The sequence below is a fragment of the Balaenoptera physalus genome, assembly GCF_965194825.1.
Source record: "Balaenoptera physalus genome assembly, chromosome: 8".
NCBI lineage: Eukaryota > Metazoa > Chordata > Mammalia > Artiodactyla > Balaenopteridae > Balaenoptera > Balaenoptera physalus.
The window spans coordinates 90,797,188-90,813,501 of NC_138887.1; the positions used below are offsets into that span (position 1 = coordinate 90,797,188).

At 39.8% G+C, this 16,314-nt stretch overlaps 1 protein-coding gene across 2 annotated transcripts in view; it reads left to right on the top strand.

Moving 5' to 3' along the window:
* MET (MET proto-oncogene, receptor tyrosine kinase) overlaps positions 1 to 15,882 on the top strand; it is a 126,121-nt gene extending 110,239 nt beyond the window's left edge. Inside the window, exons 18-21 of one of the 2 annotated variants that reach the window (XM_082472251.1) lie at positions 2,588 to 2,697; positions 3,903 to 4,068; positions 13,396 to 13,532; positions 13,638 to 15,882. In XM_082472251.1, the coding sequence (XP_082328377.1) occupies positions 2,588 to 2,697; positions 3,903 to 4,068; positions 13,396 to 13,532; positions 13,638 to 13,848 (624 nt within the window). In that variant the 3' untranslated portion in view covers positions 13,849 to 15,882. The remainder of the gene's footprint in view (positions 1 to 2,587; positions 2,698 to 3,902; positions 4,069 to 13,395; positions 13,533 to 13,637) is intronic. The other variant, XM_082472252.1, reaches the window with a different exon arrangement.
* The last annotated feature ends 432 nt before the right edge of the window (positions 15,883 to 16,314 follow it).

The window sequence follows — 16,314 nt, forward strand, 5'->3', positions numbered from 1 at the left end:
TCCTCTACCATCTGCTAGATAGGTACTCATCTTTGAGTACCAACTATATGCCAGAAAAAGCACCACACAGGAGACGTAGAGCCAGAATGAGCCTCAGCTTTCAAGGAGTTTTAACCTTAGAAGGAAGAAATACATTGAAAATTAATTATAAATGGGTCTCTTACTATTTTTCAAACTTGCCGCCCACTCTTCTACCTCAGGACCTTTGCACTTGCTATTCTCTCTGCCTGGACTACTCTTCCCCAAAATATTCACATATCTTAGTCATCAACTTCAGCTTTTTGCCGTAATGTCATCTTCAAAATGAAGCTTCCCTGACCTGTCTAAAGTTGCAGCTGACCACCACACTCTCATGCCTTCTTTCTTGCTCCTCTCCCCTGCTTTGTTTTTCTTCATCACACTTACCCTCATATCATACGCTAGGCCTGAGTTATCCAGTACTGTGACCACAAGCCACATGTGAATGTGGCTAGTCCAAATTGAGATGTGCTGTAAGTATAGAATACATCCCAGGTTTTGAATATTTAGTATAAAAAAAGAAAGTAAAATATCTCATCAATAATTGTTTATACTGATTACATGTTGAAATGATATTTTGGATGTGCTGGGTTGAAAAACATATTGTGAAAATTAATTTTGCTTGTTTCTTTTTAATTTTTTAATGTGACTATTAGAAAAATTTTAATTACATATGTGGCTTCTGTTCTATTTCTATTGAACAGTGCTCTACTAGGCAATAAATAAATAATATATTTATATACACACACACACACACACACACACACACACACACATACATCCCATTAGAATTCAAGCACATGAGGGTAGCTAATTTTGTGTATTTTGTTCACTGCTGTAGCAGTGACACCTAAAATAGTGTTCGGCACATAGACTCTCAGGAGATATTTGTTGAATGAATGAGCTCAGGGTTACAAAAGAGGTTCTTAGATGCTTGCAAATGAGGGTTTTCTAAGTGACATTTATGCTAGTTCCTAAAGGCTGAGCAAGCAATGGCCAAACCAGGACCAAGGAGGGAAGAAGGAATCTCCAGAACTGAAGTCACAGATGGCCCCCGGCTGCTTCTTGGCTCCTGTGATCAGGCCTCTTTGGGAGTTATGAAGTAGCTTTACTCTTGATCAACAGCTTCATAAACATGGGGTCAGGTTCTCGGAGGAATAAGCTCTAGGACAGTAAAGAAATATTTTGCATTCAGTCAAAAGAATAAAATATTCCCTGGCAGTGAATTTTTGCAAATAAGATGAATTTTCCTTACAAAGCACAAAGCTTTGGCCTTACCATACCCACTTTTCCACTCTAACTCTTGCCATTAACCTGATGAGTTCATCTGGTTGGATATGCCACCTTCTCTAGGTATTATTCCCCCAGGGTTAAAGCATGATAGAGATTTCCTATTATACAGTACCATGGCTTTTTATAGTCCAAGGAGTCTATACTTATTACAACCACTTACAGATATGTCTTAGAGAAGCCTAAAACACAGGAAATGGCCTCTCCACATGCTGTATGCATTAAGGAGGGCTGTAGCCCTCCTTTCAGAGTCCCCACTGTCTGCCTCTTAAGTTCACAAACTCCACAGTGGTGCTGAAGAAGAGATATCCTGTTTCTGATGGCCAGGCACCAGTAGGGCTATCAGCCACAGTGACATCTATGTGATTTCAGATACATTTCTCATAGGTACTAAAGGCATTACTCTGTCCATCCAATTTTGTGTGTTGAGCTTATGGAGAATGAGATTTGGGGAGGTTTGGGGTGATTTATTTATCTGGGAACTTCCTGTATTAACCGTGTATTTCTGATGCTCTGACCTGTGGGGACATGCTGACCCTGGAGAGACTGCCCCTCCCAGAACTAGCAAATTCCCGGAGGTATTAAACAACTCACCTTCAAAGAGCATGCCTTTCATCACCAAACCAACCACTCCAGAGCCCATACCCCAGCCACCTCCTTTAAAGGGCTCTCACACTCTGGGACACTATCCACCTGCCCTAATCACTTCAAGACCAGGTACCAGACTACTAGGGACAGTGCCTATACCCCAGAGCCCACTGAAATTATTCAAACCAGCCAATTCTGAACCTGCTTCCTCTGCTTCACCCATTCCTTCCCACAGAAACCACAATACAGACTCTTGCTTATGTTTTCCCCTTGCTCCTTCTGCCTCCTTAACCAACCCTGGTGCTTCCCTGAGTGGCCTTGTATGACGTGGCATGCCTCCTCCTCTTGGGAGTTGTGAGTAACAGCCTTTTCGATGGCAGTTGTTCCCATCTGCTGGCCTTACCATACCTGAATAATAATAAAACCTGCATTTTAAAACACCTCCAGTTCCCCATCTGGAAAATGGAGCCCATATCACAGACGTGAGTGTATAAGGATTAGCCAAAGTTTATAAAAACATCTAGCATGGTACTTTGCAAATAGCAGATACTTAATAAATTATTGCTGTTATCAACAGGGCACAAGTTATCATTTGAAACAAGGTCATTCTTATAAACATTTCATAATTCTGAGATCATAGCTAGAACAGTAAATGCTTAGTTTATGCCTTTCCAATTCTCTTTGATTACAGAACCCCACTGTAAAAGATCTTATTGGCTTTGGTCTTCAAGTAGCCAAAGGCATGAAATATCTTGCAAGCAAAAAGTTTGTCCACAGAGACTTGGCTGCAAGAAACTGTATGTAAGTATAGGAATCTCTGTGCCTGCAGTCCAAATTAAGTGACAAGGAGAAATCTGTTTTCCACTGTTCAAGGCTAGAGAGGATGTTTTCTCTTCTCATGCAAAAGTCCTTTATTTCCGTTACAGTTTTAAATCGATATGTAAGCACTGGGGATGTAGGCGGGGCTTTCAGGCTTTATCAAACAGAATTTAAAAGGAATTCTCCAGAGGGGGTCTTAAACAGCTGTTGTGTGCTCTTGCTTTTCTTTTTCCTTCCCACCCATAGCCCCCAGTGTTGTGGTTTCACACTGCATTAGTGTTTGGGAGGGAGAATTTGATCTTCAGCATTTTACAGTGAAAAGGAGAGGGCTGGTAACACAAATACCAACATATTGTAACCTCCCAAGAGTGGATTTGAAGTCAGCCTGCAGAAACCCTACCAAAAATGGTATTTGGGAATGAATATACAAAGAACTTTATTTGTGTCTGGCTGCCTGGGCTGTATAATACAACAGTCAACAGTTTGTAGTTGATTTGTGCTTTCCCTTACATGGCACTGATTCATGGCCCATGGTATGTATGAATGAAAGAACTGTGCTATTAATTTCCTACCTTGGTTTTGGTCAATGTAACAACATAAAAGCCAGCTTAAACAAAAGATACATAGCCTCAGAAGAAATTGATTTTTGTTGAACCTTGCTGTTTTCCTAGATGCTTTACTATGTATCGGTTTTCTCTATTACCTCACTGGCAGAACATAAGAGTTGTACATAATAGCCTAGCCCACTGAGAATGAAAAAGTAAAATAACAGTCCCCTCTCATATCTCCCCCATAAAACTAAGTATTGCTAATGAGCTGGCAAGTGAAAATTAGTGATTGCTTTGGGTAGTCAGTTGGCATACTCAATTTAGCATCCAAGGAAAGCTGGGAGGGTGGCCAATTTTACTACTTCTCCAGATCTACATGAAAGCAAAAAAGATTTTCTTATGCCACATCATTTATAATCTCTTTCCTTGGTCTTTTGAATTTAAAATGTAAATGTCAAGCATTTTTATTCAAGAATTCCATTGTAATTTAGTGTTAGTCAATACAGGCCAGATGAAGCCCTCCCTTCAGAAGCTATGGATTTCAAATACTGACGTCCCTTATTCTAATCTTTAGAGATTCAGCATCACTGTAAATTATTCTATTTCAGCCAACAGTAATAATTTTTGTTCTTTCTGTAGGCTGGATGAAAAATTCACTGTCAAAGTTGCTGATTTTGGCCTTGCCAGAGACGTGTATGATAAGGAATACTATAGCGTACACAACAAAACAGGTGCAAAACTGCCGGTGAAGTGGATGGCTTTAGAAAGCCTGCAAACTCAGAAATTTACCACCAAGTCAGATGTGGTAACGTATTGATCACCCCAACCTCCTCTTTTACTTTCATACCTAACTCTTTTAGTAGTTTTATGGGAACTTAATTTTTTATTAATTAATTTATTTATTTCTATTTTTGGCTGCGTTGGGTCTTCGTTGCTGCGCGCGGGCTTTCTCTAGTTGCGGTGAGCAGGGGCCGCTCTTCGGCGTGGTGCATGGGCCTCTCATTGCGGTGGCTTCTCTTGTTGCGGAGCATGGGCTCTAGGCACGCGGACTTCAGTAGTTGTGGCATGTGGGCTCAGTAGTTGTGGTGCACGGGCTTAGTTGCTCCGCAGCATGTGGGATCTTCCCGGGCCAGGGCTCGAGCATGTGTCCCCTGCATTGGCAGGGGGATTCTTAACCACCGTGCCACCAGGGAAGTCCCAGGAAGTTAATTTAATAAAAAAAAAAAAAAAAAAAAAACCTTCAGCACCACTAATTTCAGTTTTCTTCAGAAGTAAAAACAGGCTTGACTGTCTAACAGGTACCCATAGTATGTTTTCATAAGTTCATTCATTTATTTGGAAACATTTGTCCAGAAGAATAGCATGTTAAGTCCTTGGGAAGCCCAGAGCTGAACCAGGTATGAACCCTGTCCTCCAGGAGCTTTTGCTCAGCAGGAATGGGCAGGCATGTACGTCACTAGCTCACACAAAGTAGACTGGGATTAGTCCAGCCACTCATAGCTCAAGGGCAGAAGAAGCTGTAACTGAGGCACGTCTAGCAGTGTGGGCCTAGCTAGAAAAGTGCCCTCCTTTATCTGCAATGGTCATCCTCCTGTCACAGAACAAGCTTCTAAAGGCGTGCACCTGAGCTATGAGGGTAGGCAAGACCGTGGGCAGACTCACCTGGGCAGCCAAATCTACCACACTGCCCTTTCACCTGGTGGAGGAGGAGGTGCTTGAAATGGGCCTTAAAGGAGGATGGAATGGACAATGAAATAAAAAATGCCAATCCAGGTGAGGCAAAGGGGCAGGAAAGTATACAAATCTGTAAAGTTCTAAGGAAACAGTAAGCAGCGGTGATTCAGCAAAAATAGAAGACGCAAAGGGAACTTATGAGAATAAATTGAGAAAAATATTTTCATAGTAGGTCATAGAGATCCTTGGAAAGCAAACTAAGGAGTCTGGAATTTATTCTCTGGCCATGTGGAAACATTAAAGTGAATCAGATTACACTACAGCCTTTCTTCATTCTGTAAGATGTTTTGAGAGGAGTAGATGCAGGAAGACAAAGTGAGAGGTAGAATTTGAAATAATATAGAAATTGTAAGAACAGAAAAGAGTTGGAAGGAAAGGCATCTCAGAGGTAGAATCAACAATATTTAGCAAGAAATTGATGAAAGTCAAAGCTGAGCAAAGTTATATACTGGTGCAATTACAAATATGTGAAGCAGAGGAGCAAAAGCCGGTTTAGGAGGAAAAATACCAATTGAGCCTTGAACATATTGAGTTTGACTTGGGAGTAGGACATACAGGCAGAAGGGTCTGTCAGGCCGTTGGAAATGTGGATCTGCAGCTTGTACAAACTCTTTAGTTGTCTTAGTCAACTAGGGATGCCATAACAAAATATTATAGACTGGGTGGCTTAAACAATGGACATTTATTTTTTTCAGTTCTAGAGGCTAAAAGTGGGAAATCAGGGTGCCAGTGTGGTCAGCTTCCGGTGAGGAAAACACATGGCCACCTTTTCACTGTGCCTCATGCTAGGGAGAGAGCAAGAGTAAGCTCTCTGGTGTCTGTTCTTGTAAGGGCACTGACCCCATCCTCATGACCTCATCTAAACCTAATTATCTCCCAAAGGCTCCACCTCCAAATACCATCACAATGGGAGTTAGAGTTTGAACATATGAATTTGGAAAGGGGGGGCACAGTTCAGTCCATAGCAGAGGTCAAGGCTGGAAATAGGCTTTTGAAAGTCCAAATACAATTATTCAGAGGAACCTACATACATGAAGTGAGGGAGAAAAGCAGAGAGCAGGGAGACCCAGAGGAAGAGAAAGTTTCAAGAAGTAATGGGATATGGTCAGCAGGGTCCACTGCTACTCAGTGCACAAGAAGGGTCTTGGAAGCTGAATGACCTAAGTGATTTGGTCTAGAGTGTGCTGAGGAGCCTGGTGGTGGATGGAATATTCTATTTGCCTTTGATAAGTCAAGAGGACTGTGATATGTGGAGTTAAAAAACTGCTAATGTCTCAGTCCTTGAAGATAACAACTGAAAACGGGAAAAGTGTTAACTGGTGACATCAGCAAACAAGGTAGGGAGAAAATAACGGTAACGGAGGACATAGATTGCAAAAGAGAAAGGGTTGGCAGCTCTTAAGATATAACAGGGGACCGGGATCTGAGTGCAGTGTTAGGAGGCGAGAAGTCATCTGCCTCCTCTTTGTGAGTCAGCAAGAAAGAGAGGTGTGGCCTCTATGGTAAAAATTTCAAAGACGTTGTGGTCTTTAAGTGAAAGCAGAGTTTCAGTTCCCGAGGAAGTGGGGGAGTCATTAGAGAATAAGTTGAGGGTGACTGGGAGTCTGTTTTCAATGAACAGGTGTATCACAGGACAAGGTGGAGGAATGGGACTTCAGGGTGGATAAGATTGGTAAGAGGATGTGATGGCCCACGCTAGAGCTTAATGCCTGGGATTCTGATCCTAAAAGACTCTGAAAAAGATGAAAAAAGCAGGTGCGAGAGAGGTAGGCTTGAGGACATATTAATGATGGTGGCAAGTGAAGGCATTAGGTAGGGAGAATTAACATCCTCAAAGAACATACATTTCATCCAGACTTGACTACTGGTAAGAACCAGAACCAGCTCTTACAACTCAATAAGAAGACAAAATAACCCATTTTTTAAAAATAGGCAAAAGATTTGCATAGATATTTACCACGGAGATGTATGAAGAGCTAGCTAATAAGCACATGAAAACATATGCCCACACAAAGACTTGCACGTGAATGCTCACAGTAGTGTTATTCATAATAGCCAAAAACCAGGAGCAATTTTAATGTCCATCAACTGGCGAATGGGTATATAAAACATGGTATATCTATACAACAGAATAATACTATTCAGTAACGTAGAGGAACCACTGATGCATGCTGCAACATGGATAAACCTCAGAAACATTATATCAAGTTAAAGAAGGCAGACCCAAAATATTACACGTTGAATGATTCCATTTATGTGAAATTTCTAGAAAGAGGCAAAAGATTGAGACAGAAAACAGATCAGCGGTTGCCTGGGGCTGAGGGTGGGAGCGAAGACTGACTACCAGCAGGCATGAGGGAAGTTTCTGGGGTGTTGGAATTGATCTAAAACTATATTGTGATGATAGCTGCACAACTGTATAAATTTACTAAACATCATCGACTGTACACTTACAGATGGCAAATTTTATGATATATAAATCATACCTCAGCAAAGTTATTAAAACAAAACAAGCCTGATGAAATTTTGGATGCTCAAGGCAAGAGTTGGGATTCTGAGCTTCTTGACAGCCCTGTACACACACTACTATCTCCACAAAAATACACGCATACTGCAGGGAGGTTAGCAATTCTTATAGAACAACTGTCACTCAGATACTTGACTAGAAATTTACACAGGCTTCTACTATAGATACGAAGTGCTATGTCTTTCTCCCTCTTATTGAAAGACACTATACTGTACTACATAAAGGGTGAACCTGAGTAATCCACACACTGCTGCTTTGGAAAATGGTTATTGATTGCATGGATAAATTTGCATAAAGTTTCATTTCCAGGACAGCACAATCTTTTGAATGTTGACATGGAACATTTCCAAAAGCATGTAATAAACCATATGTATGTTGAGACCTACAAGCAAAAACTTGCCTGTTTGTAGAAAAGTCTACTGTCTCGCAAATGCCCAGATGGAGTTCAGCTAAAGTCTGAATACTCTTGAAGCCCTTTTCAACAAAATTGGAGTGTCTCTATATGTGCAGTTATTCATACCCAGTATTGCACAGTGTCTCACACTTAGTACAAATGCTTCCATTAAAGTCAATACTGACTTCTCAGTTGTTCAACCAACTGGCTTTTTCATCCTGCTTCACCATTCTGCAGCATTTAATATCGTCAACTATTCCTCCCTTCTTGAAATTTCCTCCTTCTTTGGTTTCGGGGGACACTGTACCATCTTGTTTTCCTCCTGCTTTTAGGCTGTGTTTTCTTTACCTTGACAGCTTCTCTTTCTTCTCTCACAGCCTTACACACAACTCTCCCCCAGGATTTTGGTCCCCAGGTGTCAGCCTCTCTCAACGATTTCAACCATTCCCATCAAGGGTCCCCTTTGAACCTCTCTTCCTAGATATTTTCATTAGCAACACAAATTTACCATGTTCAAATTCTTTCCTGCCAACTGTCAATGCCTCACTTCTTTATTTCTATTAATGGTATCACCATTGTGCAATATACCAATTCTTCACCCTTTTTATTGTGCAGTTCTTTAAGTTTTAAAGATTGCATACAGTTGTATATTCACCACCACCACAACCAGGATATGAAACAGTTCCATCATCCTGGAAAATTTCCTGTGCCTCTTTGTATTCAACCCCTGCCCTAACGCTAAGACCTGGAAACCACCGGTCTGTTTTCTGTCTCTATAGTTTTACCTTTTCTAGAATGTCATATAAATGGAATCATACAATAAATATGAGTCTGTCTCCTTCACGTAGCGTAATGTGTTTGAGAGGTATCAGTAGTATCAATGTATCAGTAGTTATTCCTTTTTTTATTGTGGCAAAAACATAAAATTGACCATCTTAACCATTTTTAAGGTAGAGTACAGTAGTGTTAACTATATGCATATTGCTGTGCAACTGATCTCTAGAACTTCATCTTGCAAAACTGAAACTCTGTATCCACTGAACAACTCCCCATTTCCCCCTCCCCCCAGCCTCTCTGGCAACCACCGTTCTACTTTCTGTTTCTAACAGTTTGACTACTTTAGATACCTCATTATAAGTGAAATCATATAGTATTTGTGTTTTTGTAACTGGTTTATTTCACTTAGTATAACGTCCTCAAGGTTCATCCATGTTGTAGCATATGACAGGATTTCCTTTTTTAAGGCTAAATAATACTCCATTGTATGTATATACCACATTTTCTTCATCCATTTATCTGTCAATGGACATTTAGATTGCTTTTGTCTCTTGGCTACTATGAATAATGTTGCTATGAACATGGGTGTGCAAATATCTTTTCTAGATACTGATTTAATTTCCTCTGAATATATATACCCAGAAGTAGGCTTGCTGGATCATATGGTAATTTTATTTTTAATTTTTTGAATACTCTTTTCCATAGCAGAATAATTCACTCCTTTTTATTCCTAAGTAGTATTCCATTGTGCAGATGTCCCACGTTGTTTATCCATTCACTGCTTGAAGGACATTTGAGTTCTTTGCTGTTTTAGGCAATTGCTTATACGTAATTATAACTGCTGTAACATTTACTTAAAGGTTTTCGTGTGAACATAATTTTTATTTTTTTTGAGTAGATATCTAGAAGTAAGATTACTGGGTTGTAAGTTAAGTGTATGTTTAACTTTATGAGAAGCTGCCAACTGTTCCACAGTGCCAGTATCATTTTATATCCCTAACAATAATATATAAGAGTTCTAGTTGTTCAGCATCCTCACCAGCATTTGCCATTTTCAGTTTGTGGGATTTTAGCCATTCTAATAGATTGTAGTGGTGTCTAATTTTCTTTTTAATCTGTATTTCCCAAATAACTAATGATGTTAAACATCTCTTCACGTGCTTATTTGCCATCCTTATTCTACCTTTTGTGAAACGTCTACTCAGGTCTTTTCCCCATTTTTTAAGTTTCAGAATTTATTTTCTGGTGTTTTTTAAATTGGGTTGTTTGTTATTTTACTGTTGAGTTGAGAGTTCTTTATATATTCTGGATACAGGTACATGTTATCAGATATTTGTTTTTACCAATATATTTTTCTAGTCTTTGGCTTGCCTTTTCATTTTTTTAATGGTATCTTTCAAAGAGAAGAAGTTTTAAATTTTATTGAAAATGTTATCAATTTACCAGTTGTTAAATTTTATCAATTTATCCTTTTTTTTTTTTTTAAATCAGTCATCAATTTTATACACATCAGTGTATACATGTCAATCCCAATCGCCCAATTCAGCACACCACCATCCCCACCCCACTGCGGTTTTCCCCCCTTGGTGTCCATACGTTTGTTCTCTACATCTGTGTCTCAACTTCTGCCCTGCAAACCGGTTCATCTGTACCATTTTTCTAGGTTCCACATACATGCGTTAATATACGATATTTGTTTTTCTCTTTCTGACTTACTTCACTCTGTATGACAGTCTCTAGATCCATCCACGTCTCAACAAATGACTCAATTTATCCATTTGTTTAATCAATTGTGCTTTTTTATAAATTGTGTTGTATCTCAATTTACCTACTCTCGAATGCTCAAATTTGGCTGTGTCTATTCCTTGATTGCCTCAGCAGTGTGCCTTTCTATCACTTTTTATAGCTTATAACAATCTCTCACCTCTAATAACTGCTTTGAGCATCACCTTTGATAAAGTGAGGCAGAGATTCTTCAGGTGAGCTCACTGCTGGTGCTCAGATATTCAGAAAGACTTGACCGTTCACACAATAAGCAAGAACGGCAGCGCTCTCCTGCCTTGAAGCTTAAACTGACTTGTTTCCATCATTCTTTTTTTTTCCTCTTTTTTGATTAATTTTTATTGGAGTATAGTTGCTTTACAATGTTGTGTCCATCTTTCTTAACGCACAGGTATTGTACACCACCCTCTGCCTTTGTCTCTCTCTCCCTCTCCCTCTCCCCGCCCCCATCAGCCTCTCTCTTCTTGGTCAGCATCATTCTCCTCCTTCACTGCCCCTCCCCCCACCAGCCTGGCAGTCCAAGCTGTTATGGGGAGTTTGGAACGCAGACTGTTCGTGGAAACTGCCTCCCTCTCACCTCTTCTGTCCCATGATTCCTCCAACACTCCTCTGATACCCAGTTATTGTCCAAGCCCTATCATTCCTTATAAACTTATCCAGCTCTTTCTCCTTTTTTGCAAGTTTGCCTCCAGACATCCTATAGCTTAGGCTGTTGGTTAGGGAAACCTGATCACACACAAGTTATCAGCCTCTCAGAACTTTGGTTTCTTTATCCTTAAAACATCTACAAAACTGATTACATTACAGGGTTATTATAAAGATTAAATAAGACAATCTTTTTTTTTTAAAGGGCATGACACCCACCCATGTGTCATTCGATGACACGTACTCTTTCCCACCACTCTAATTCAGGAGTTCAGTCTCATAAGATTCTGTGTTGCCAGTAAGCAGTAGCAGCCCTCACCTACTCCTGTTCAGAAACCTCCTAACTGGTCTCCATATTGTGGATGGGCTTCCCCTATTTGTCTAAAGCAGAGTGTTTACAGATGCAATCTCCTGGAGCTCGACCCCAGTCACATCCCATCGATTTCAGTTTAACCCACGTTCAACATTCAAAGACATGGTCCCCTTTCAACCTTATCTATCCGTCGTCCCTTCATCTACTCCACACATCAAGCAGAGTGACCTGTTGTCCTTATGGTTCAAAAAAACACACGACTTCTCTTACCCCTGGGCCCACTCCCTCCATCCAGAACACTCTTTCTGCCCTTACAATACACGTATCTATTTAACATATTCTCCCTGTTCCTCAAGACCCGCTATACTGTCACTTTCTTCCTAAAGCCTTTCTCAGTACCCCACTCTTATCCCTTTGCCTTTTCACAACATTTGTACCTCTTTTCTATAATTGCTCTGTATCACAGTTATTAGATCTTATTGTTCTACGTGACAGTTAATTGCATAATATTCTTAACCCTGTTAAATCAGCCTTGGGGCCTATCCAGTAACTTGAACGGTGACCTACTTGTGCATCATCAAGGGTCAGTAGATACTTGTTAAATTGATTTAAATTCTAATGCAAATTCTGGAACTTGAAGGTTAACACAATGAAGTTGTCAGAAGTGACTCATAAGATTTTTAGGCATTGAAAACTTTGACTTTGAAGGGCAAAGTTATCTAGTGCCCACCTGGGAAGGAGTTTGTTTTCTCTATTTGGATCAAGGAAGTCAGTGACCTTAAAGGGTTCTCGCACTCGGGCAAAGGGAAAAAGTCATTAATGGAGATTTGTACCGGCAACCACAGTGTCTACCTGGTTTCTTTCTTTCAGAAACACAAGCTTTATTCTCCTTCTTGCTGAGTATTGCGAGCTACACTTGCTTCTCAATGTTATGTTTTCCTGCTCTGCATGTCTGATCTGTATTCTCTTTGCCCTCCGAGCTTCTTTTTCTCAGTGCCTCATTCCTGCCCCCATGTGCTTCTTGGTCTGTGAGTGTCCTGGAAGTGTTGCTAGGGGAGAACCGATTTCCTGGGTCCTCGGTGACCCACACAGCCTGACTTACTCTCATTGTGTCATTCTCACCTTGGCACACGTCCAGGGCGAGATAATATGTATGACCTGATCTATTCCAAGGAGAGTGCTCTAAATCAAGAAATTGCATACTTAGTGAAGTTTAGTAGACCAAGCAAGACCCAAGAGTCAAGAACTCTTAAATGTTTATCCCTGTGTGAATTCAGATTTATTGGGGAATTTTTAGCAAATCAGTCAACCTCTCTGTGTCCTAGTGATCATCCTGTAAAGTAGTGTTACAGCTGTCTTATATTAATTTCCTCCTTTAACATTTTCAAAATATATTTTATTGAAATTCATTTTCAGTTGAGAGCCTTGATGCCTAGCAGTTTTATTACTTCTGATTTTTAATATGGATTTTTACTTTTACTGACTTAGACCTTCTCTTTTAACATTAACTTTTAGATAAGTTACATTTCTTAAGGAGTATTTACATTCATTTGGAAATCCCACACATTTAAATTTTGGAAGCCTTGTCTTCTTTTTTTTTACTAATAATCTAAAATTGTAGTGAAGCTATTATAAAAAAGAAGGATAGAAGCATTTTAATGCTTTGACCCTATAAGAGAGAACTTGGAAGATGCACTCTACAAACTACTGATGAAATGTTAATCATCATGTGGACTTTGAAAACTTTACATTTACTTGTAATCTAAACTTTATCCAATTCTGGTTTAAACGAGTCATAATTATGTAGCTTACTGATTGCCTTTAAGGAAGATTTTGCCCAAAACAGCAATAGTATTGAATACACTAAACCAAGTTTAGTTATGAAGACCTGCTGATCACCTTTCATATTTGTGTGGTCACCCTTCCCTCACCTGGATTCTCCCTTCCCTTGTTTGACCAGTGGTCCTTTGGCGTGCTCCTCTGGGAACTGATGACAAGAGGAGCACCACCTTATCCTGATGTCAACACCTTTGATATCACAGTATATTTGTTGCAAGGCAGAAGGCTCCTACAACCTGAATACTGCCCAGATCCCTTGTAAGTAAGAATTCCAGCAGGATCTTCTGTAGCTCTTATGTTCTTTATTTTTACAGAAATACTTGCCTTCAGAGTCCTCACAGCACTGTTTCCTTTCTGAAACAGGTATGAAGTGATGCTGAAATGCTGGCACCCTAAAGCTGAACTGCGCCCATCCTTTTCTGAACTGGTCTCCAGGATATCAGCGATATTCTCTACTTTCATTGGGGAGCACTATGTCCACGTGAACGCTACATACGTGAATGTCAAATGTGTCGCTCCATATCCTTCTCTGTTGTCATCACAAGATAATGTTGATGGCGAGGGGGACACATGATGGATGGAGGCACCTGTACCAGCAGCCCCCTTCTGACAAGCATCACTGAACTGTCCAAACAACAGTCCACACTTTGTCCAATATTTTTTTCACTGCCTGGCCACTGAAAGGCCACCAGGTATTATTTGCTTTTGCCAAAATTGCACTATTATAGGACCTTATATTGTTATTTAAAATGACTGGATTCTACGGAATTTCTCATCTGACAATGCATCGGAGCCAGAAGCTTGGTCCCACAGGCCAGTGACCAACAGCAATCCTGCAACTGTGATGACGCTCCTGTCACATTCAGGCCAAAACCTGAAAGCTGGGTTGAAATTTTTAAAAATCAGGATCCCACCTGATTTCATATGGGGAACTGAAGCAATGCATTTTGAGGGCTTCTTGATCACAGAAAATTCAAAAGAAGTGGTAATGTCCAGGACAGACATGGCAGCCCTGGGACCAGGCCACTCATTTAGAATTAAAGTATTTCAAATAACTTTTATGTGTTGTATGAACAACACATTTTTTTTATTACTGGTATTGTCACTTGCCCATTAGGTAAACATTCCCTTTTAAATTTTTGTCTACACATTCCTTTTATTGGAGAACTATCCACAGACAACACGGTCAACATTTCAAAACAGCAGGACGTGAAATGTGTTTATAAATTAGTAGGAATATTTACATATGTACATAGACAACGATAAGATTTTCATAAAATAGCTTAGTCACAGTGAAATATTTGTCATTTAAAAATCAACTGTTTGAGAATGATACCTTTCTGACCTGGATGTGGACATTTACAAGTTTTGTCTGTTTTTTTGTTTTTTTGTTTTTTTTAATGACTCTGAAAATGAAACAAGTGATTTGTGATGATAAATGTTTTTAAAGGTAACTCAGCATGTTTTTAAAGCAAAATACATCCGACTAAAACTTTATTGGTTCCAATCATGGCTCATAAGTAGAGCCGAGAAAGAATCGATGGACTGGAAATATTAGCCTCTTTCTCAGGTGGCAGCCTTCCACCCCACAAGCAATTGGAGACAATAAAATCAGGAGGAGTCCAGTTTTGCATTAGGACATGTTTTGTGTTAAGCAAAACATATTTTAGGGGGGAAAAAAAAAAGGCAACTGAAAGTTCTGGCCATTTCACCTGGATGAACAGTTACTCTGGTCAGGACTTCTGTGATGTTTTGTTCTGTGGGATTTTGTGCTTACTACTGTATAATGCATGTGGCACAGTATACTCTAACTGGTTTTGTCGATGTAAACATTTAAAGTATTATATTTTTATAAAAAGGTTTATTTTTAATGATGTAAAAAAACTTTTGTTAGGCCACAAAAATACTGCACTGTGAACATTTCAGAAAAGGTATGTCGGACTTGGATTAATAACAGCATGGTTTTAAATGACTGTAAATAGTGATAAGGAAATGTACTGACTGCCAGTACACCCCACCCGCATTACATCATCAGGACTTGAAGCCAAGGGTTAACACAGCAAGCTATAAAGAGGGTGTGTTATGCTAAAACCCAATAGCATAGAGTTGGGCTCTTGTTGCGAGAGAGAGTGATTACAACCAAAAGCTCTTTGACAATGGTGGAACTTACCAGAAGACACAAGGAATTGTACTGCAGAGATACTCCAATTCAAGTATCACTATTTCAGAAGTGTAAAGAGTAATACTGATTCACAGAATATTGTAAATGATGGATGAGGAAGAAAAAATCCACTCTGCAGAAAGAAATAACTGTCTCCACCGATGTCAAGAGAATGAATACATCGAGAATAGCGCTTATGTAAATCAACCCATCAACAAGACTGCACACCTGTATATATGCTTGAGAAAGCTACAATGTGAAAATCATGTTTGCTATTTATAAACGTGTCCTTAGGTTAATGTGTCTGGACAGATTGTGGGAGTTAAGTGATTCTTTGAAGAATTAGATACTTGTCACTGCCTATACCTGCAGTTGAGCTGAATGGTACTTTGTATGTTAATAGTTGTTGTTCTGATAAATCGTACAATTAAAGTGATGTATCATCTTGTATACTGAGTTGGTTTTTGCTAGTCATGCCTGATTACCTACTCCATTTACATAATGACAGAGGAAGCCTAAGATTGATTTCACCTGACTGTACCAACTCATCCATTTATGAGAGTCTTAGTGAAGTTAATGCATAGACATCTAAAGGAATTTGCATCCTTGAATCTCAGGAAGTCTGTCTCTCTAAGGGTGGTTTCCCCTGCGCTGCTGAATTACCTAACATTTCCCTGACAACCTTTCAACTGCTAGAGCACCTGGCCCCTACTTCAGCTTGATCCTCTTCTCCAGCAAGGTGCATCCTTGGACCCGAAGACATGACAATGGAGCTGCAACCCCACAGTTGGCACAGAGATACCTAGTTGGGTGTTGGAGGAGAGAGACCTTCTTACCCCCTTAAAACTACTCTTTTCATCTACACAGGTTCCAACTCTT